Below are 23092 nucleotides of genomic sequence, written 5' to 3'. Positions count from 1 at the left end.
TAGCTCTGTGGTATAATGACTGATGTCAGCCTGAACTTTGCCAAATATCTCTCATCACTACTAGTTATATCCCATTCCAAACGATTGGGCTTGCTCTCTCTTTCTGGAGCACACCCCCTTTCACATATTTGAGTATGGATTCAACAATATGACAATCATTTTCTTTCCTTAAAGTGCCATTCCTGCAATGGACAAAAATAACTTGTTACTGTTGTCACTGCCTGGTGGGGGGAGGTGGTAAAGGGGAGATGAGAAGTTGTAGTAACTAGTCTGAATGTGTTTAAGCCCCCATCTTTATCCAAAACTATTCTATTCTCCTGGCCCAACTTTCTTAAATTCCTGGTTATTCAAACTCCCTAGTATTTTAATGTTTTCTGGAGAAAAACAACAAGCAAATGTTGACTTGTATGCTGAGCCTATGGTTTTTAACTTGCTTTAGGCTTGGGCCCTGGAAACCATAGGCAGCCACAGGCTTCTATGAGTGTTGTTTTATTGATTAAAAATTTAAAAAGGTACTATGTTGCACAAAAATAGGCCATGGCATGCTTTCCATAAGCTGCTAGAACAGCTGAGGGAATGGACGACTCAGCCAGGCAAGTAAACACACATTTAATAGTATGGCAACATGGATCAGGAAAAAGTTATTCTAAAGCATAGCGTCAAGAGAGAAAGAATACACTCTCCATTTATTTAATGTTTTCCTTATGTTTCCTCAGAACAGTGCTTATTCCTTGACAAGCTTTTCCTGCATACTGCATCTAGTACTTCTTTCCTGGGATGGCTCAAGAGCTGCAGCTTCTCACTCTGCTTGTTTATTTATTTACACTGTCATTCCTATTCTCATCCAAACTAACATATGTCTGCACAATACAGAGTGAAAAGTAAATGTCTGTCTTCATGTTTATTTCCCTGAAGTTGTTCACTAAATTGCTTTTTTTACATCCTTTTTGCAATCTCATCCCATCCGGCTCAAGTATCCCGGATTAGAAAGGCAGTCTCTGGAGTCCTTTTCAAAGGGAGCCTCCCACAGCCTTTAAATCCCCCACATTTTATGGTGCAAATATTCAGGATCTGAGGTATTAAGTAAGAAGGAAAGCAAAGCTGACTGGGATGGGCATAGAAAAATAGAGTAGCTCCTTTTTTGGATAATCATTATTGGAATCGTCCTGTTATCTCTAACTTCTCTGGTTCAAACGGAAAAACCCAGTCATTTGCAACTGGACATTATGCAACAGATAAAGACGGGGAGTGTGTTTGTGTGTGGTGTGTATGTGTGCGTGTGCCTGCAATGTACAGAAAATACCATTCCTCACAGAGAAAGAATTGCAAATGGGAATTCTTAAAGATAAGCCAAAAATCATAACCTTAATGGGGTTGTTGTCTTTCCCATAATATAAAATCTAAAGAAAACTACTCTTACCTTCAAAATTCCAATACAGGTAAGCAAAGTAATTAATAATTTAATTAAGGAATTATCATGGAAAGACCAGACTCTCAGATTCTCTAATTTTTAGCACTTTAACAAGAATGTATATTTCATGTTCCTTTCCTTTTGCTTCCAGGCCATTTCATCTCCTCAATCCTCTCTTGTGGGCTGTATAACAACTACACCATTGAAGACTTCAGAGAAATACAACAATTACAAACTTACAAAATGGGATGGGTAGGAGCGGTGACCTTTTATCCCCCTCACTTATAAACACATAAATAGAAGGCAATCCAGTTTAGGGATTATAAATGAAGGAAAAAGAAATACAAATCTTACTTGATTTCCAGCAAGGCTTTGGCTATCTTCTAAACCTAAATTATTTGAGCAAAAGAATTAGCAAGGTGTTTCTGAATCAGGGACTTTTTCAAAGTGACCTCTCGGGGGCTGTGTAAAACTGTAATGCTATAATGTATAGTCCTTCGGATATTGTTAAATACAACTACCTATTAGTTTATATTAAAATCACTTTGGGGGCTTGTGACTCAAATAATACTTCTTCAGTAACTTCTGGAAGCTCATCGACTTGTGCTACTGGAGAAAAGAGGTGGGAACCGTTGACTAGTAACAGCCAGGGTGTACACCGCTCAGAAATGCCGGCCCTGGGTTCTCCCACCCCTGGGTGGACCAACGGACTTTATTTTCCTCTGCCATGGGGCCCTTACCTGCGCTGGGAACAGAGGAAGTAGTGGACCCTCCCCTCCTCCCCTAAGACTGGGAAAGATCTTTCTGAATATCATTTCCTCTTCCCTAGACGAGAAACCAAATTGCACAACAGATCTTCTCAAGATTGGGAGACAGGGGGTGAGAGAGCGCGCGCGCCAAGCGAGGGCAATCAGACTAAGGAGAGAACTGCCTGAGGGGTGGAGGGATCTCCCGGAGCCGCAGCAAAGGCTCAGTTTGGAAGAAAGCGGCAGCACAACTGCATTTCCAAACGGACGGTCCTGAACGCACACACCGCTGGGTCCTTCCCACTCGGGGCAGGTAACCCGCGGGCGAAGTGACCGTCAGCGCCCACTGAGCTCCTCCGGACCAGCCGCCCGGCACCCAACTGCAGCTACCTTTATTGAAAGGAAGAAAGAAAGGGAGCAAAGCAATGGAGGGGTGCTCAAGAAAACTGGAAAGGAGTCCGCAGACAGAAACCCTCCAGCGATCTGCCTAGGTGGCGAGGGGCGAGCTGCCCTGGGGCCAGCCGTTGCGCGCCGGCGCGGGGGGTGGAGGCTCGAGGTAGCAGGGGTGCTCCGCCGGGAGAGCCTGGTGCGCCCAGCCTGAGGCGGTGGAGACCAGCCGGGCTCAGACGTGGGGGGCGGGGGTCTCGCGCCCGCCGGGACCTTCTGCCTCAACACTCCCCGCGCGAGCGCGCCCACCTCTCCCCGCGAGAGCTCCCTTCTGAGGGGCTCTTCTCGCCGCGCTGTGCCTCCCCCACTCCCCCCGGCTCGCGTTCTCCGCCTTCTTTGCAGTGTCCAGAGATGCTCCGTTGCAGACCCGGGACCCCTTAGGCGCCTCTTCCCGTCCCTCTGCCAAATCGCAACGCCTGTACTTTTCCAGCTCCCTCTTTCCCTCTTGAAATTGAAAGTTATTGAGGTCGCTCAGGGTTGTGCTCCAGCAGTTTCCTTCCCCGCCCCCGAGCTCCCCCGCCCCCCGCAGCCATCCCCCCCTTCCCCCTCCCTCGTCCCGTCCTTCCCTCCCTCCTTCCCTCCCTCCCTCCACCACTGGAGCGGCTCCTACTCGCGAACAGCAGAAGCAGCTCGGGGTCTCTCCGCCGCCCCTTGGCCATGGCCGCGGTGCCGACGGCGCCCGCTCCCCTACGATCCCCGGGCCCCCGCCGCTGTCGCCGCAGCCGCCGCAATCTCTGAGCCCCAGGAGCCGCCGCCGCCGTTACCCGCCCGCCCGGATCCCGCCCGCCGCCGCCCCTCACCATGCTACCTGCGGCCGCCCCGGCGAGGCCGCTCGCTGCTCGTGGAACCCTCGCTTGCGGTGTTGACAGCCACCCTTGCGGAGCCGCCGCGGTTCAGGGCTCGGACAATTTGAAAGTACAATAGTTGGTTTCCCTGCACCCGACCCGCTTCGTTTGCCATCCCAGCACGCCTATCGGATCTGAGTGGAGAAGTTGTCCGCTGCTTGGGGTCTCCCTCCCTATACGCCTAACACCTACCTATACTTCTAAAACATTTAATATAATTGACAAAAGAAAAAGGAGAAAAGGAAGGGAAACATTACTGGGTTACTATGCACTTGCGACTGATTTCTTGGTTTTTTATCATTTTGAACTTTATGGAATACATCGGCAGCCAAAACGCCTCCCGGGGAAGGCGCCAGCGAAGAAGTAAGTGCAGGGTTTTTTACACGTTTGCTCCCTCCGCCGCGTTCACCTGTCCGGTCTCTTTGCTTGTCCGGAGTCGGTTCCCAGCGTCAGCGGTCCTCCCGCCCTGCACCCTACGCCTGCGAGGGGAGGTAATAGTTCAGGCTCCGGTATTGACGGCGTCTTTCACGCCTTCCTCTACGCGCCCCTTTCTTCCTCCGCATCCTCGCGGGTGCCAAAGCGGGAGGACTGGGCGTTAACGTGGCTCCCGCCCCCATGTTACTTCAGGTTCGAGGAAGAGTTTGGGTTTTCGTTAGACAAGCTCTAGGTATTTGTGCTTTCCTTCCGTGACTAGGACGGGGGCCTGGAACCCCTGGCATCCTAGACACCCAGCCCTCGAGATGTCTCTGACCACTGAGTAAGCGCCGGGGCGGGGAGGTGGGGGGGGGGGCGGCAGCGGCGGCGGTGCCGATTCACCTCGCTCGGGTTGCGAATTGCTCGAGGGCCAGCCGGGGAACCAGGGAGCGAGCGCCTGCGCGGCCGCTCCCCGCAACCACGCACGAATGGAGCAGAAAGGCACGCGGGGCGCTCAGGGTTCGCGTGTCTACGCGCTTGCAGAGACGCTCGCGATCCCACTCCGGGGAGGGTCTAAGGACTGCCGAGCCCGCCGCTGGGAGCCTGAGATGCCGCGTTTCCAGTTACGATCTTGCCTGTCACGCGTGAGCGCTTGTACCGTTTCAGGCTCTTTCAGGGGTTCCCTGGGGCAGACAGACTGAGGGTGGGGTTCTCCCTCAGGACTCAGGCTCCCCATCTCACTTCCCCTTATCCTGTCTCCTGTCACTTGGAAGGATGGCTTGTGAAGTCGTCTCAAAACAGTGCCCTCGCTGGGATTGAACGGGTGGGTACCCCAGGGCACCCTCAACCCGGGTTGGTCTTTCTGAAAGGTGGCGTCTTCCAGAGATGAGGAGACAGGCACGAGAATGGCACCTCTCCCTGCTCCCGGGTAGCCTGGCGCGCTGGCGCTCTGGCGCTCTGGCGCTCTGGCGTCTGTGCCCGCCTGGGGAGTCCATTCGCGAATAGCAGGGCTGCAGGAGACCCTGGCTCCGGCGCGGGGGACGCTGGTGGGGTCACGGAGGGAGAACCCTTCCCGGAGCTCGCGGGGCGCAGAGAACGAGGCTACTGCCGTGGCCCCTCAGACCGCCGCCGCCGGGGAGCCAGTGACGTTTGGCGGCGACGGGTCCCGCGCGCGGACCCCCTCTCGGAGCGCCGGCCAGTGAAGCCCCTGGGGCGGGCGCGGGTCCAGCTGCGGGGACACAGCCCAGGCTTGTTTGGGGTGGAGATCTAGTGATCGCTTCTCTGACGCTGTTTGTCTCTGCCCTGTCCCTGGACGTGAGGGTCCCCTGAAAGCTCCCTTTGTGCCACTAGCCTCGGGCAGACAAGGTCTGATTCACCTGAAAATTGCCTTTAAAAATCGTAGCTGGGACCAAGCGCCAGGGGCTCCGGCTAGGTCTCACCACCTCTGGGACCGCGTAGCAAGGGGCAGGAGGGCCCAAGCTAAACACGTCAGGGCATCCGATTTACTATTCTTGGCCTCTGAACGATTTGTGTTCTTCGGAACTCCTCCATGCACCCTTTCACTCAAGCCGCGCGGCCGCCTCACCGAAGGAGCGGCCTGGGGCTTGAGCCTTGCCCTTGCGCCCTGGTGGTCCCTGTCTCCTCGCCTTGCCGGTCCGCGGACACTTCATCTCAGGTCGGTGGGGAGACGGATGCCGGGGCCAAGGGCAGTCTCTTGCTTTACATTGCTCTGACCCACTACTTCCTTCACCCCACCGAGGACCCCAGGGCCTGGAGCTACACAACTGCTGGGGCGGGACAGGGTCCTGAGTATCAGTGTAGAGGTGCCTCCGATTGCAGTTTGGGGGCCCCTGTTTTTGAAGGAAGATACGGGAAAGAAACCTGGCCATCACTGGTTCCCACCTCCCCCAGCTGACCGCCGAGAACAGCGGTGCAGGAAGCTGCCCCGTGATGCTGCCCCAAGGCTGCGGGGACCAACGGGATGGCGCACCTCTAGGTTCATACTCCGGAGAAATCGCAGTCAAAAGGCGAACTGCTTTTCGACCTGCCTTAATCGTCTCAAGGCCAAGTCAGAGGCGCCCTCTGGTTGTGTAGCGGGGGGTGAGAGAGGGAGTGGGTGGCATTGGGTTAAAATTCCAATTATTCTGTGGGAGTGGGCCTGGGAGAGAGCTCCCGTAGCAAGGGATGCTCCTTGCTGCTTCGCCCTTGAGTTGGCCTTTGTGGCTGGGTTTGCTGGTACACTCCTGGGAGAGGGGCGACCCCTTGCGTCCTCCGAGGAGACAGACTCAGGCTCTTGGCAGGTGCAGTATGGTTTTTGGAGAATGGGGAAGGAGTGGAGAGATCTTTGTTAAATGTCCAGAAACTCAAGGCCAAATTGCATGTGCACATAATTTTTTTTGGAAATTTCTGAAAGAAACGTATAAGAACTTTTCCTCCAATGCGGTCTAGGAAAAAAAATTAATGAAAGATAAGGTATTTTAGAAAAAAGCTGTCTTTACTTTTTCCTAAAAGAGACAACTAACGTGAAAATTTAAGAGTATCCCTTTTGGCCTGTAGTTAAATATCTTCACTTTCCTAAACTTTTAAAATACAAGAGGTAGAAAATTAAGGTGTAAGAACTTTTTTCAAAGTTTTTTTAAGTGGTCTCTTGAATGTTTTAGTAGCAAAGTTTCCTGCCCCCCAAAAAAGACATTTGCTTGTAGTGTTCAATATTGTCAAGTCTAAGGAATCATGGCTAATCCTCAGATGTAGCAGATAAAGCCACAGTAGTATTGTCCTGTTCTCCTGAAACAACTGCTATACCAATTGTCCGTACGTTGTGAAAACTAGTGATCTTATAAAAGAAAGAGCATTTTAATCATAAATTTTGTACCTTAAAAAATACCTGTGGAGTTACAGGTGAGTAAATACATAATAACTTTTTTACCTATTTGGATTCATATACAGCTCCTAGAGATGACTAAGTTGAATTTATTTGAGATAAAAATGAAATGCAGCCCTTATTCAAAATTCCCCAACCAGCAATGTTTTCAGAGGCAAGGTTTGGACTTTAAGTACAGTGTTGAATCAAGAACCCCAAGTCCAGTTTTTAATTCGTTTCCAGCTCAGTCTTTGCAACTAGTACAGTTAGGTTCTGAATTCCAGGTTATCTGCTAATAAAAGTAAAGATCATATTTGCCATAATGATAATAAATATAATACCTTACTATTGCACTGCATTTCCCTTGAATTATATACTCAGACTCCTAAATAGTAACTTGAGGTGCAGGTATTAATATTCCCATTTTACAGAGAAAGAATCTCAATAACAGAGGCTAAGTAACTTATACAAAGCTATACAGCTAGTAGGTAGAGCTTGTATCCTGCTATTTACACTCCCTGCTGATCCAGGTCACAGAGAAGATGTCAGGTATGTGAAAGTAATAAGTCTGTTGGTCTCCAGACCATCATTTATCCACTTTGTTTGGAGAATAAGCTGTTCTGGTTGACTGGAAATTTTTGAACTGATATTTATATTATTATACATTAGTAACCAATGTCAAAGAATTAAATATCTGGTAATAACAGTAATAATGAATAGCAGTAGTGAAGCTTGCTAAATATAATAACATTATTTGATTATTCAGAAGATATTGTAGGATCATATCATTCCAGGAGATTATTGTTAGAAACATCAGATGTCTTTGTAGTATCTTTTTTATTTGATGCCATCTATTAATTGGGTTTTAATTGTCTGGATTCTAGATACACACAAGTTTTAAAAAACCATTGTGTGTATAATAATTACAAAGCTCCCATTGCACAATCTGTGAAACTTTTAAAAATCGTTCATAAATATGTCTGAAATAAAGGAGTAAGAATACAAGGAAAATAATTATAATGGTAATAAAATAAAATCATCTTATTGGAATATACTGGTCATTGCTCATGACATTGTTTCAGATATTGAGCCATTCTATGAGATTCTGATACACTCTTGGTAATTACACTGCCAGTTGTGGTAAATAACAAGTTAACCATGGGGTAGAAAAATCTTTCATTCTACTATGCATTTTGTAATATTAATTCTGAATGGAAGTATGGTTTGGAGATTGGCTACAATGCATTTTCTCACCTGTCTACTTTAGTTACCAGTCTACTTTGTTTTTGAAAGAAACATTGTTTAGGGGTGTCTGGGTGGCTCAGTTCGTTAAGCGTCTGCCTTCAGCTCAGGGTATGATCCCAGGGTCCTGGCATCGAGCCCCACATCGGGCTCTCTGCTCAGCGGAGAGCTTGCTTCTCCCTCTCCCACTATCCCTGCTTGTGTTCCCTCTCTCGCTTTGTCTCTCTCTGTCAAATAAATAAATAAAATCTTAAAAAAAAAAAGAAAGAAACGTTTAATAGATAGGAGACATGAGTAAAATTTGCTACTGAAAGCATATTCTGCAACATATCATGTGATATCTGTATGAATTAAAGTCACAAATTTAAACTCTTAGGCAGTAATGTCAATATCTAAATACAAGCAAAAGATTTATTTTTGTAAATTCTAATATATTCGCTAATACACTATCAGAGTTATTTCTTAAAATATCCTTTTGTTATACTATTTTAATTCTTTGTTTATTACTTAAATAGAAGGATTTTACTTAGAACATTAAGGATGATAATTTTTAAATATTATCTTTTTAATCCTGAATTATTCCATGTAAAGTAATTGAGAATATAAGAATGAGTGTGAAATTGATATATTTTTCCTCTAAGCATGAAAAATGAACAGTATTTCAACTTATAAGTAGATAAATTTTGCTAAATCATTTCTCCATTAAATATTTACCCAGAATTTAATATTCTACAAATTAGGTCCCCAGAAAGCAATGAATAGAAATTACAACATGTAGTTACATTTGATTTTCAAGTTATTATGGGGAAACCATACATACCACGATACTACAGAACAAATTTATTAGTCATCTGATCACTTTAAAATATTTAAATCTGGACAGAGATCTCCAGATTACTATTAAATATCTAAAAATATTTTCTAATTACATGGTTAATCTTCTTTTTAATGCAGTTAGTCTTTTAAATTCTATGTAATGTTGGTGGTATATCATGTGGAATTATCAGAACCCTAAGCAGAGTTAAGACCAAATTGTCCCTCTGCAATTATAAGAATGACGTATCAAAAAATAAGACTATTCTGCATATAGTGATGTCTTAAATCATCTTTCCCTGCTTTATCTAAATGTTTCATTTTGGATGTTGTCCTAACCTTTCTTCCTACTTCCCCGCTATCCACTCATCCCACCCCCAAAAAAAATCCTTTTCCAAGTAGTGAATTCTTGAAATGCCATCAGAGAGGGTATTATATTTCATGAAATGTAAGAATCAACTTTGGTTACCATTAGGAAAACATCATTCAGTTCTGAGAGCATGGTAAGGATCGTGCAAGACAGTGTGTTGAAATTACGTGTTTTAGTTGGTTAGAACTATTTCTTCTCTGAACAGCGCATGGTAAACTGGCATGCTTTTGAGAATGATCATTTGAGAAGTGTTGCATCGTAAATTATATAGATTTTTTTACCTTGCTTTTGATTTTGAGGAAAAATGTGGGTTACTTTCTTAATTGTGAATATTTTCTTCAGGTTTAAAATGATTTGATTATCTTAAATTTATCGTCTGTTGGACAACCTAGTAAGTTTGAAATACTTTGCAGTTATACCTTAACAAAATTTATAAAGTGTAAAATATACACCTGTAAAAATTTACTAACCATTTTTTTTTCTGTTTAATCCTGCCCATCAGATCTTTCCATTCAGGAATATTACTAGCATTCTGCTTAAAGTACTTATCCAGCAATACTGAAAAGAATGGAATGTTCCATTCTCAAGGATTGTGGGGGTGCTGAGAATGCTTACTGTTTAAATGCCATTGAGTGCTATGAAATCCCATTTTCTGCTGCAAAGAGTTTTCAACAACATGAAACTTTTAAGCAAAATACCTACATTTTTTCACATTTGAAAAGTTTGAATATTTTCAAAAATTCATTTAAAAAATATGATTACAGGTGCCTCTTATCTGATAAGAGCATTTCTTCCTTATTTGTAATTTTGGCAAGGGACCTAGTTACCATCTGCTGTCACTAAAATTCTTCTGGAAGTTTTATAGAGAAAACTCAATGGTACTAAAGAATATGATTGCCCAATTAAATATATATTTAATAGCTTTTAACTGTCATTATGTCTTATGCAAGAATCTAATCCAGTCTTCAAAACACTACCTTATTTTAGGGTCCCATCTGACCTTTAAGAATTTGATGAGTAGCAAGCATCATAAGTTCATGGTAGAGACTGAGACCTAAGATGCCATTAAGGGAGAATCCCCAGTGTCTGTTGGGAAAAAGTAGACTGAGAAGTAGAAGACCTGGGTTCCAGATCCAGCACGGCTACTAATATTTGAATAATCCAGGCAAGTGCCTTTACCACACTAGGCTGCAATTCCTCATCTGCGAAATAAGGTAGTCGGTCAAAAATTTATGTCTAAGTGATTCCTATAGTCTCTTCAACTTATCATCTTTTGGTCTGAAAACATAAGTCCTGGCTATGACTTAAATAGTCATAGTTACACAGTTCTTCTAAACTTAGTTGTCTTTTTCAACCAAGTTTAGTGGATGAAGATTGAGAAGGCAAACAAATATAAATATTCATTTATTATAAGGAAATGCATATAAAGATTAATTAATAAGCACCTTATCAAAGTAAAGATGGAATTAGTTATGATATTTCTCACTCTTCACAATATCTAGTGCCCAAAAAACACAGCCATAGCATCAATCAGCATAATCAGTCTTCAGCAGGTCCATCTTGTCCTTGGGCTTGGAGTCACAGGGAGCTGGTTCAGAATCCAGCTAGAGAGATGCTGCAGAATCACTCCCCACCCCCGCCCCCCACACCCATGGCAGGCTGTCAGAACTGGCCTGTGCTAGTATGGAAGCGGCAATTGTGATGGCCCAAGTTTAAGATAATAAGGCCCTGTGTTATGATAGTAGTGACTGATTGAGCAAGGGTGTGTATAGAGCAGATAATGTATATGGATCAAATGTATGGGTCTTGGCAACTAACTGGATATGAAGGGAAAAGAGATGGAGAGACATATTTGGCACCAGACTTTGTAGTGTAAGGACTCAGATCTAGGTGAACGGAAAAGTAATGGAGATAAACAAAAAGATGGGAAAGTAAGAGAAGCAGACTTGGTAGGAAACTTATTTTTCTTTTGAGCTGTCTTTACTTTGAGGGCCAGTAGAGCATCTAGTAACTCAGGATCAAAGTCTCAAGAGTATCAGGGCTTAAGATAAGTATTTTGGAGTCCTATAAAGGGGATAGTTGAATGCATGAGATAAAATCTAGCGGTGCCATATTTATTGTTATTAAAAGTGTTCGCATAGCTGACATTGAGACTCTTACTGGTAGTATCAAAATAAGATTAATTACATTAAGGTACTTTGTCTATATATATCATTCTCAACTGAAGCCTCTCATTTTTATAATACTCTTTGTATTATATAAGAGAATGGTCACTGAGCTTCAATTTTAAGGTGCCAAATCATGCAACTAAAGATCATACTTAGAAATCTCCTCACCTGTGGAACTATATTACTTTGCCACAGATCATAGGAGACTTGAAAAACTTTATTATAATGAGAGATACATTCCCCCTTTTTTAAAATCATTCCATTTGGATCTAACATCTACTCATAACAGTGTCATTCTCCTTTCAAGCCGATTTCTCTACAAATTGTGCTCTCTTACAAAAAGAGGTTCTGAGGATGGGATGGAACTTGAAGGAATCCAGTCCATCTGTACAGTGGGTGGATTACCTCAGCAACATCCCCACTAAGTAATTATCCAGCCCTAGTAACAGCTAGGCCCCACGCCCTCTTTCTCCTCCAATTCAATATTGGCCTTCTGCATCAGAAGCAGGTAATATTGGGGCGCCTGAGTGGCTCAGTCGTTAAGCGTCTGCCTTCGGCTCAGGTCATGATCCCAGGGTCCTGGGATCGAGTCCCACATCGGGCTCCCTCCTTGGGGGGAAGCCTGCTTCTCCCTCTCCCACTCCCGCTGCTTGTGTTCCTGCTCTCGCTGTCTCTGTCTCTGTCAAATAAATAAATCTTAAAAAAAAAAAAAGCAGGTAATATTTTCTAGTGTGTTTATTCTCCTCGTTATCTTCTGAGCACTTGGCATGGCCATGGGATTAGATTCAGTTACCTTAAAACATCTTTCTAGAATGAATACACAATAATGCAGTGCACTATATTCACTCCCAAAAACTGTCCTCAGAAAACTAGCTGGTAAGCATATTTATAATTATACCCCAATACAAAGCACATTCCTGAAGTAAGTGGTAAAGCAGCCCCCATTTTATAACCACATAATACAAACAACCACCACACAATATAAAATAACAGAATTTGTGAGATGCTTATTTTAGAATACTGTTTTTTTAACATATGCTTGATAAGTTGGTAAGAAAAAGAGAAGCTAGTTTCTCATTGTTATGTTCTTTTCTTATACAAAGGGACCTCATAGGTATGAACACGGTAATCTTGACAAAGGCTGTCATATAAGAAAAGGCAGTATCAGTTACATTTTACTGATAAGAAAGAGATAAAAATGTTATACCAAAATGCGTCTAAGTGCCTCTGAGCAAACTATAGTTTCATAGTTCTGAGGGCCACTGTTATATTCATATATATGTTATTTTACTACACATTTATATTTATTTGTTAAAGTAAGTGCTGAGATACTGATCATTATTTAAATAGTTGCCATGCTTTAATCACCTGTGAGTGCTAGATCCTGTATTTGATGTTTTTGTGCAAATGTTATCTCATCTAGTCCTCACAGTTACCATGTAAGGAAGGTGCCAATAGCCCCATGTTAGTCACCTGAGATCACTCGACAAAGATGTGGTAGACCTGGGATTTCAGTCCGGGTTTGGCTCCAAAGCCGGTGTCCTTCCCTGATTTCTTCACATCTCCTCAACTACTGGGATTAGTACATGAGGCAGTCATAGGTACATTTTCTCAAACCCCACCTCACCCTTTCTTTCCCTTACTCTCTCTTTGCTCATTCTTTCTTCCTCATCATTTAACAAACCACAAGTGTTTCCCAAACATTTACAATAGAGGTTGCTTCTGGTATTCTCATACTTTCTCCCACTTCTCTTTCTTTTTTCTACCCCTTTGCTCTCTTTCCTTAAACTTCCCTATTGATGGTTTTTAAACGTAAGAAGTTGCTGATTTTTTTTTCCTTAGGAGCAATAGAACAGCACATTTTATATGAAATACTCTAAGATTATTCTTCTCATCTACCCTGTGCACATCCAAGAGAAGATTAACCTAGGCATGAGGATGTGGCAAAGTCTATAATTTTGCAGTTAAATATCAAAATCCTTCTATGTAATTTACAACGACAATAGATATTTCACTGGCTAGTTTTTGTTTTCCAGAAAAGTTATCTTTATGGTGCTTCATAAAATCTGCTATTTATATTACTTTTACCATGAGTATTAACAGTAACCTTCACTCTAAATTCTTCCTTTATGGGCCTTGGTACAGTGATTTTCAACCCTGAATTCAAATTAGAATCACCTGGGGATCTTAAAAAAAAAAAGCTAGACTCCACCCTTCACCAAATGAAACAATCTCTGGGGATGGGGCCTGGACAACTGTATTTTCAAGGTAGTCCTGATGATTTTGCACCCAAGAATGAGAACTATTAGACCCTTAATTCAAGAATAACTATTACAGCTGAGCAACTGTTAAAAACAATGCCAGTTTCATGGGAGTTAGACAGACAAAATGGACTTGTGTGGGGTGTGATAAGAGATGAGATACACGTCATCTGAGCAGATAGTAGTTTAAAATATAAAGTAGTCCGATAGCCTCATATTGTTTATGAATAGAGTATTGTTAAACTTGTGGCACTGACTAGTGCAGACAAGATTATCTGATAGAGAATTGTCTCATCCAAAGAGTCTAAGAAAAAAGAGCAAAGTGCACACAGTAAGACATGATACTGAGTTTAACAGACACTGACTTCATAGGACAACAACATTGCAGCTGGGTGAGGTGCAAACAGAGTGAGTGTGCTTGTTGCTGAACCCTTCCGTGGTTGAGTGAGGCAGTAAATGGATAGAAGATGGGATATCAGCCATACCAAAATTTTTTCAAAGCTACTTAATGATAAACAACTGTTTTCATGTCTTACTAGATAATTGGTAATGTGCCCTAGAGTACTCTTTGTTTTTAGAAAACTCATAATGGTTAGAAAACTGCCTAACAAGAAATAAACATTCTTTTCTTTTATAGTTTCTACAGTTCCTGACTAACTTCAGATTGACTACTGTTGATCAGTAAAACTACTATAAATAACATAGTTTGAACTCCATCTTAGTGGGTTAAGTTTTGTGGTAGGTTGTTTATTCATGAACTTACTGCTTTTACTTCTCTCCTAATGTGCTCTTCTTTGGGTGGTTGTCTTCATTACATCTCATTTATTATTCTTTTCTAGTCCATGAAGGATTTCCAAACCTTGTCATAAACCAGGGAAATCTCCATGTAAAAGTGAAGTGGAAGTCTGGGCTTCCTGTCAGACTTAATTCTGCTTGTTAAGGGGGCTCCTTGGGAGAATTTGGGTTCTAGTGAGTCACTAGGCCAAATCCCAATAACCACAATTGCCAAAAGTAATTAGACTGAGGAAAGCCAGGCTCCTTGGGAGGAAGGTCATCGCAGCACACTTGAGCCATTGCTCCGTGGTCAGACCTAGTTACTTGTCCCTAAGGATTGGGAGCAATCATGAGTTATGGAGAGCAGGAAATCCACTAGAAAACAATGCTTTTCCACCAATTTTTTTTCTTCGGTAGATTATTCACCCTAAGCAGGCAAGAGATGGAAATACGCCACTGGTATACACATACAGGTCACGTCACCATCATCTTATAAGCCACTTTGTCTGCCTGCCGGGGTGCAAATGCACACATACAGAACTCCTGCTGTCTCCACTTGCAAGTTCTCCTCCTCCCTTCCTTAGTAGATAAAAAGAACCCAAGGAGTTTTGTCTAAGGCTTTGTAAAAGAGGTGTCTGGCTAGGATGGGAAGGGAAGAGATCCTGGGAAACATCCTAAGGTCAGTTTAGATATAATATTACTGAAGTAACATTTGGAAATAAGAAAATTGTAGTACATTTCCAGGACAGGGGTTCTAAAACCTCCAGAGCTAGAAAAGGGCCAAGAGCTCACTTATGATTTCTTGTGCTGAAAAGAATACCATTTAGAAATGTGATGCTGTAAGGAGCTAAGGAGAAGTTATCAATAAGTGGCACTCTAATTTTAAACTTTCAACATGTTAGAAATTAGAATATTGTTAAACCTTTTTATAGGAAAATATTCACGGAGCACAAATATATCTGTGCTTAATAACCTAAGTGAAAGTCTGCCTTTGAAACTATTGGCATTGCCTCACTATCCAGAAAAGACAGACTGTCTACTTCACGTGAGGATGCCACTATTCACTGCCCTTAAATGTGGTAAGTTTCACATTCCTTTATAATTCAGAATAATTTCAGTATGTTTCAATATTCCTATGCCTGGATCACTAGCTCTTTTTGTTTAAACATGTGGATGGCTGATATTGCTTCTTGTAAATCCACAAAGAGGCAGGCAGTCAGATTCTTTTTCTGACCAGCCTTCTCTGGCAATTGGCAATCTCCAGGTAACATTTGGCAAATAAACCCTGACCTCTTGCGCTGTGCACACTGAAGAGTTACAGTGACCTGCAGTCAATATGATATTACCAGTTTAGTGGCACTATATATTTGATTTTCTTTGGTGTTGAATTTGACCATGAGACAATCTAAGAATAGAAGAATTTAATTTTTGAAAACTTAGCAGCAAGACTGTAACCTGTAGGGGCGCCTGGGTGGCTCAGTCAGTTAAGAGTCTTCCTTCTGCTCAGGTCATGATCCCAAGTTCCTGGGATCAAGCCCCACTTTGCATTGGGCTCCCTGCTCAGCAGGAGCCTGCTTCTCCCCCTGCCCTTCCCCTTCCCGCTCATGCCCATTCTCTTTCTCTCTCTCTCTCAAATAAATAAATAAAATCTTTTAAAAAAAGACTGTAACCTGTATTTACTTGTGTCACTACTTTTTGATGGCATGTCATTTCTGCCATGAAATACAAAAGATACAGACAAATGCTGCTTGGCCACAAACTATATGAGCACATATTGAGCTGCCGAAGATTTGTTTCTTACAGAATTCAGTCTTGCTTTTCCAATTGATGACCGACTTGTTGATCTAAGTCCAAAAGGACCTTCATTACTGTTTGGTAACAAGAGAAAAAGCCCACAGGTAGCATCCTCAGCCCCTCTGCCCTCCATTCACCTGGTCACCTCATGCCATCCTCAAGGTAACTCTTAGCCCCTTCCACAAAGAAAGGGCAATCTCTCTTTCCTATAGCACATTTCCGAGACATCCACCCAGATTTCCAGTTCTGTCCAGAGCTTGATGTAGATCCAAGCTGTAAACAAAAATCAGTGGGATTCCCTTAGAAGCCAGTTACACTTGCAGGATCATGTTGATGCATAATTGACCCTAGTATCAATAATCAATAGCATGTCCATTCCACCCAGCACTGCGCTTCCAGGACCCAGCCCTGATTCATGTGTGTTTTCAGACTTGTGAGCATTATGTGTCCATACCTCAAAGTTTAATTTCTAATAGAGGAAAGGAGAGTTCCAGAAAAAGGAGCTCCCAAACACTTCAGGCTACCACTGCCATTTTCAGCACCCATGTGGACATCTCACTGACATTTCAGAAATTCATTGAGAACCACCTCTGAACTTAATATATTGCCCATACTATAAATGGAGAGCTTATAATCCCAGAAAGCTTTTTATAATAGCTTTTAACCAAACCACTTAATTAACAGGCTGAGGGGCAAAAGTGCTACTGTTCTTCAGGGAAGAACACATTTCAGATGAAACTTGCCAAGATTTTCCAGTGCAGGATATTTTCTCTACCCTTCCTAGCCCCAAAGCACTTCCTCAAATACTCTCCAAATTCCAAACCCATACTAAGATGAGTTGAACAGTCTTAATTTTGGAATCTTCCAAAGAAAAAATAAACACACAGACAGCTGAGTTAATTTATAAAACCCTGCTGCATTTATCTTGGCAGATTTCAATTCTCTCCTGTCTAAGTCTTGCATACTAACTCTCACTCAGCAATTCATGGAAGCAACAAGTCATTTCTATATATTAAGCACCTTGGGAACCATTGAACAGAGTAAGTTTGGTGTTTCTTCACACCTCTTGTACAAGTTTCTTTTCTCATACACAATTTATTTACTGGGTCTCTGAAACCTAAATAATCCCTTTAGTTTAAACCTGAAGCAAATGGAGGGTCATTTTTACAAGAGCAATAAATGAAAGTGGCTGTTGAGATACTTTACTTGAATTGGTCTACACACTGAAGTACCTTTTTGTTAATACAAACCCTTCATATTCAAGCAAGTGGCTCCCTGAAATTCTAGGGCTGCTTAAAATTATGGGACCAGGGACCAGGAATCTCCCCTCCCCCATGCCAGTTCCCTGCTCTTGGGAGTATGCCAGCAATTTTGCAGGATTCATTCTGACAACTGTTCTGGTGTAAATATTTAGAGAAATCCTTTCCATTAGAGATTAAACAAAGTATAAGTAACTGTTCCTAAATGATAGATCTTATTAATGTTTGCAACAGCAAGCCTTATGCTATCTGATGCACAGATTCCAATACACTGGAAAAGACTAAGGGTAAAAGAATCAAGACAGGAATTACATGTAACTGTACCTAATGTGAACTGCAAAATATTATTTTATTTTAAATGATAGCTATGGAGACATGGTTTAATTTGCACAGAATGTAGGAGAAATGAGTTCATTTAAATTGAAAATAATAAAAATTTGCTACTGGTGTTCTAACGGTTTAAAAAAGATGGAGTGGCAGTGTTTACAGATCTCTTTATCAATATGTTCAAAAGCAGTTCTTACCTATTTCTCCATGTTCCCTCCAAAATAAAGTAATACATCTGACATCCTATCTTTTATAAGCTGTGGTTTCTGTATTACTGTTTAAAGACTAATAAAAGGGATAATGGCTGGGCTCTGGTGCTTATATCAAATATCACTTGTTAAAATAGGGTGGTACCCTAGCCTCAAGGGGCCAAAGCTCCCCCATGTTCCACTTCTGCACCTTCCTGTTTTCAAGGAATTTTCAGGTATTTATATGTACTAGGGGATAACACAGCTAAGTAATTTAAAGCATCAGAGGCTTCATTGACTGAATTTAAATTTAATTATACAGTATTAATGATTACTATGATACTTGACTAGAAAAGGTGTATAATCTTTTGACTAGTCATTGTTTCTCCCTGCCTTTGATGATTTAGGGCCTACACTAAAATCTAAAAAACCTTGAATTTTAATTCACTTCCTTTATTGGTGTCACTATCTCAGATTTCTCATTAGAATCGCAGTTTGCTTTCTTTATAGGAGTAGGATTTTTTTTTTTACATAGGATTTTTTTTCCCCTGTAGAAAAGCACTCTAGAAAAAAAGATGCTATGTACATAATGTTATTAAAATATCTACAATGGGATTTTACTTTTCCTAGTTTCGCTTCAAATGTGTAATTACAATTATTCACTGCTGAGTCCTCACTTGAATCCCACTTGAATCCCAAATTTATCCACAATTTAGCAAAGAAAATAATAAAAAGAAATTTAAGGTAGAAGAAATGGAAACTTCATAGACTAGTTACAGAAGAATAACATCTTTCTAATTGCCTTTTTTGGATCCAGATCTTCTGGAGTTTGGACTATAGTTCAAGAAATCCCATGTTAGGGGGCAGATGGATTGATTTCTAAAACCTTCTGCGGTATAATTTAGATAAACCATTTATTTAGTCTGTGATTCCATTGCACCTACTATAAAATGGGACTCATAATCTTTTACTTATCTGAAAGCAAGAGACTGATCTCAGAGTACCCCTAACAGGAAAATCAAAAAGTTCTTCCCTTTCCTTCTTGTAGCATGCTGTACCCTTAGATAGTTGTCAGTCACAACTTAAAGAATGTGGAGTTAGGGCTTCAATTCAAAAGCATGAGTTTCTCTTTATACTTTCATGGAGTTTTTTAGACCATATGTTTTTTTTAAAGCTAACAAGTGAAAAATTCTTTTGGGAGAAAAATATGAGGAAAAATTGAAATTAAACTTAGTCCTAATTAAAACAACATCAGTTCATTCAGCAAAGATTTATTGAACATTTAGTTTGTGCTAAGATTACAAAAGTGAGCAAAGCACACATTAAATGTACTTTTGTGGCTTGTCACAGTGGTTAAAGGAAGAACAAATGAGCCTAGAATTAAACATTATTTGGCTGAAGATAAATCAGCTGTTAGGTACTTTTTCTAAGCTGTATAACATTTCTTTTTAAGGCTTGTTTAAACAGAATTGGAAATTAATGAGATGGTTTACAAATGAGCCAATGCACACCCAGATTTTTCTCTAGAAAACAAGGATACCAGACAGCATGTGAGGATGAGGCAGGAAGGTGGAAGGAAGATCAACAGAAAACACTGGAATTTATTGGGCCTCCCAGTATTATCTTGTCTGAAAATTTATGACCAATGAATAAGAGTCATCGTTTAGCATGACGTCTGTGACAATCATAGGAAGTATGCTATGCGTACTATAAACGTAGTTGGCATTGTTAGGTAAAGCTTGTAATGGAATGACATAGTTTGGCTGAGCAAATTTCCCTTTTCGGCACATTGACTAATTTCTATAGTTGAACTTTCATGCTAGTTCACTAACTGGAATTACTTTTACCAAACAAATATTAAAATAGTGTGTGTTTAAAAATAGTACATTTTTGTCCATCTCATGGGGACATTTTTCAAACCGTTTATGGTAACCCCTTGACCACTACATGGAACATACCATCCAGTCTACTTAAAGCATCACTTTGACAAACACATATCAACATGTTATTTGGATTTCTTATGTCAATCTGTTGATGACCTTTCTTAACATCAATTGATAGCTTTAAAGATGTCAGTTGCCAGAATTCAGAGCCTTAAAAATAGCATGATCCAATTCTTTTCTGTATGTTTTACTAACTTGTGAAAGCTTTTGAGTAAAGAAAGGTAAATATCAGGTGCTCTTATATGTATTATCTCTTGTAAACCTCACAACAACTCACAATATATTTTAACTGTTTTATAAATGAAGAAACTGATGCTCAAAACCATTAAGCGATTGACCAAAGTGACAGCCAGGAATGGTAGTTGTAAGAGTATACCCAGATTTTCTGACTTAAAGCACAGCTTTCTCATTACACTCTGCTTTTCATCAAGAAGACAATGCCGGAGGAGGTTTAAATGAGGGAGAGTTCTCTCTACAGCTGAGATGGTACTATGAATGGCTCCTTAGACAAGAAATGAGGTTGAGAGAGAGTAGACTGAGCTAACTGACCGAAGTGGTTACTCGGGAAGAGCAGTGAGAAGCCTTTAAGCTGTTTTTAAAGCAGGGGCCTGATAAAATCTTAACTATTGTTCCTAAAAGATTACTCTAATTGCTAAATGGTAGCACTAGTGTGGTGGGAAATGGAAAGATGTGAGCTCTCTTAGCTAAGGATGTAGATTCCATAGGGAAGAGTGGTTGGAGATGAGGGTGAGTGGGGCTCCTAGAATCCTGGCTTTGGCAACTAGATTGATGCCATTTATGTCAATAGAAAATATTAGAGAAAGAGCACGTGTGGATTAGGTGTACAACATGTTTTAGTAGGTAGGAAGATTTGGGGGAGTAGTGTATGTGGCATAATCCCCTCAAATTACTTAAGAGGGAAAAAAGAGCCAGGGAAGTAGGCCAGCTGACTGAAGTCATTTTGTAGTAAACCCTAGAGTAGAAACAACTCCTGTGGCCATTCTGTAACAACAAAGGCCAAACAGCAGATAGGTTCGAGGAATGGCCTTCCAGAGAAGCGTTCTGTGGATCTTCTGGCAATTTGATTCTTATTTGTTTAATTAATTGTCATTTCAAAGAGAATTATCTGCTCACTGGATCAACACTTATTTCACAATCTCCTTATTTCCTTATTCCAAGAGATGCAAATCTAAAAAGTTACTATAACCTGTTACCCTAGTCTAACATGACTCATGATAGGGCACAATTTTAAAACAACAAACCAATTACACGTACTCTCATCAAATACACTTGTCAGTTTTCTCATCAAATGTATTCTTACTCTATTCTTGGGAATGGTTAGATTCAGATCTGGCCTTAGTTGGTAAAGGATCATTTATGCCCACTGTTAACTATAACATATCAATATAATTTTGTACAGCTTATGAACATTGTCTTGTTTGAGTTTTTCAATACCCGCGCCCCGAAACGAGCAGGGCAGGTTTTACCATTCTCGTTTTACAGATCAAGCTTAAAGATGTTAAGTGATTTGTATAGTATCACAAAGCTAGTAAATTTGAGCAGAACTCAATCTCAAATTTCTGAAAGGGGCATATTTGTTTTGTTTTACTACAAGTCCTTGGCCTTTCCTGCATGACCACAATCCCCATTTATCTCCTGTGAAGTTCCTTCTATTAGTATAATTTCTTTGGTGTTTCACAGTAAAAGCATGTGAATTAGGGGAAATCTCTATTATGGATTAGATTATTCTTACGGGCTGACAAGGTGAATTGGTGGATCATTAAGGTCCTTTGCCTTTAAATACCCATGTGTGAGCCCTTGGGGTAGGGGGGACACACACGCTGAGGGAAAAGACTGGTAAATAAGCCACCTTAAAGACTAAACAAAAATGCTTTCAAATCTAAAAATAAAATCTAAGCCCACAGCTCCCCTAATAGTCCTTATAAACTAAAAGAAACTAAAAATAGAGACTTGTAGTGATATACAGTTGTTCCTCCTTATCTGCAGGGGACACATTTCAAGACCCCCCAAGTGGATGCCTGAAACCAGGGATAGTACCAAACCCTATATGTACTGTTTTTCTCTACACATACATGCCTCTGATAAAGTTTATAAATTAGGCACAGTAAGAAGTTAACAATAGGGCGCCTGGGTGGCTCAGTTGGTTAAGCGACTGCTTTCGGCTCAGGTCATGATCCTGGAGTCCCGGGATCAAGTCCCACATCGGGCTCCCTGCTCAGCGGGGAGTCTGCTTCTCCCTCGGACCCTCCCCCCTCTCATGTGCTCTCTGTCTCTCTCATTCTCTCTGTCTCAAATAAATAAATAAAATCTTTAAAAAAAAAAAAAAAAAAGAAGTTAACAATAATAACTAATAATAAAATAGAACAGTTATAACACACTGTCATAAAGGTAATGTGAATGTGCTTTCCCTCTCAAAATATCTTATTGTACTATGCTCCCCCCACCTTCTTCTTGTGATGATATGAGGTGACAAAATGCCTACATGATTAAATGAAGTGAGGCAAATAACATAAACACTAGGCTACTATTGACCTTCTGACACTGTGTCAGAAGGAGGATCACCTGCTCCCAAAATGTGGTTCCACAGATAACAAACTGGAAAGCAAAACCGCAGATAAGGCGGGTGGGGGGGGGTGGACCATAATATTCTGTTAAATGATTTAAAAAAGACCTTTCCCATTTTACTATTTCACTGTCTATAATTAGTATTTTTGTTAAAGAGTAATGAATTAGGATTCTGAAATCAGCTCCCTCATAAAAATTGGTCAGTGCACCTTCTGGTGATACAGTGTTCAAACCAGCATGCCTGTTGGGGGTATGATGAGGCAAAATGAGCCATGATGTGTCTCTTTTTGTAACAAAAGGTTTTGGCTCTGTAGTCTCAATGTAGAGTGATTATTTATAATGGACCCCAGGAAAATGTGTTTTATCCCGTGAGGAAGGCAGAAAACCAGAGGAATAACCAGCAGGTGTCTTTGCTCCTTCTCTGGGCAGTTTTCATGACTAACTTTCCAGGTCCTGTCTCCACAATGACTATCACCAGAACTGAACATCAGGAACTGATCTCAAACTCTGGAAAATGTAATCGGATATTGATGCCGTAAGAAACTAAGCTTAGCTTCAGCATTTTGGCTCTCTTCGGCTTTGGAAAGCTCTCTAAATTCATGCATGCTCAGGTGTGATGGTTGAAATGCTGGGTTAGAAGAATC

General features: G+C 41.4%; 1 protein-coding gene across 1 annotated transcript in view; it reads left to right on the top strand.

Moving 5' to 3' along the window:
* The first annotated feature begins 3494 nt into the window (after window positions 1–3494).
* RSPO3 (R-spondin 3) overlaps window positions 3495–23092 on the top strand; it is an 86535-nt gene continuing 66937 nt past the window's right edge. Inside the window, exon 1 of the mRNA XM_021693499.1 lies at window positions 3495–3812. Coding sequence (XP_021549174.1) covers window positions 3716–3812 — 97 coding nt within the window. The 5' untranslated portion in view covers window positions 3495–3715. The remainder of the gene's footprint in view (window positions 3813–23092) is intronic.

Source organism: Neomonachus schauinslandi, chromosome 8 (assembly GCF_002201575.2).
Source record: "Neomonachus schauinslandi chromosome 8, ASM220157v2, whole genome shotgun sequence".
In the NCBI taxonomy this organism is placed as follows: Eukaryota; Metazoa; Chordata; class Mammalia; order Carnivora; family Phocidae; genus Neomonachus; species Neomonachus schauinslandi.
This window is presented reverse-complemented; position numbering and strand designations above follow the sequence as displayed.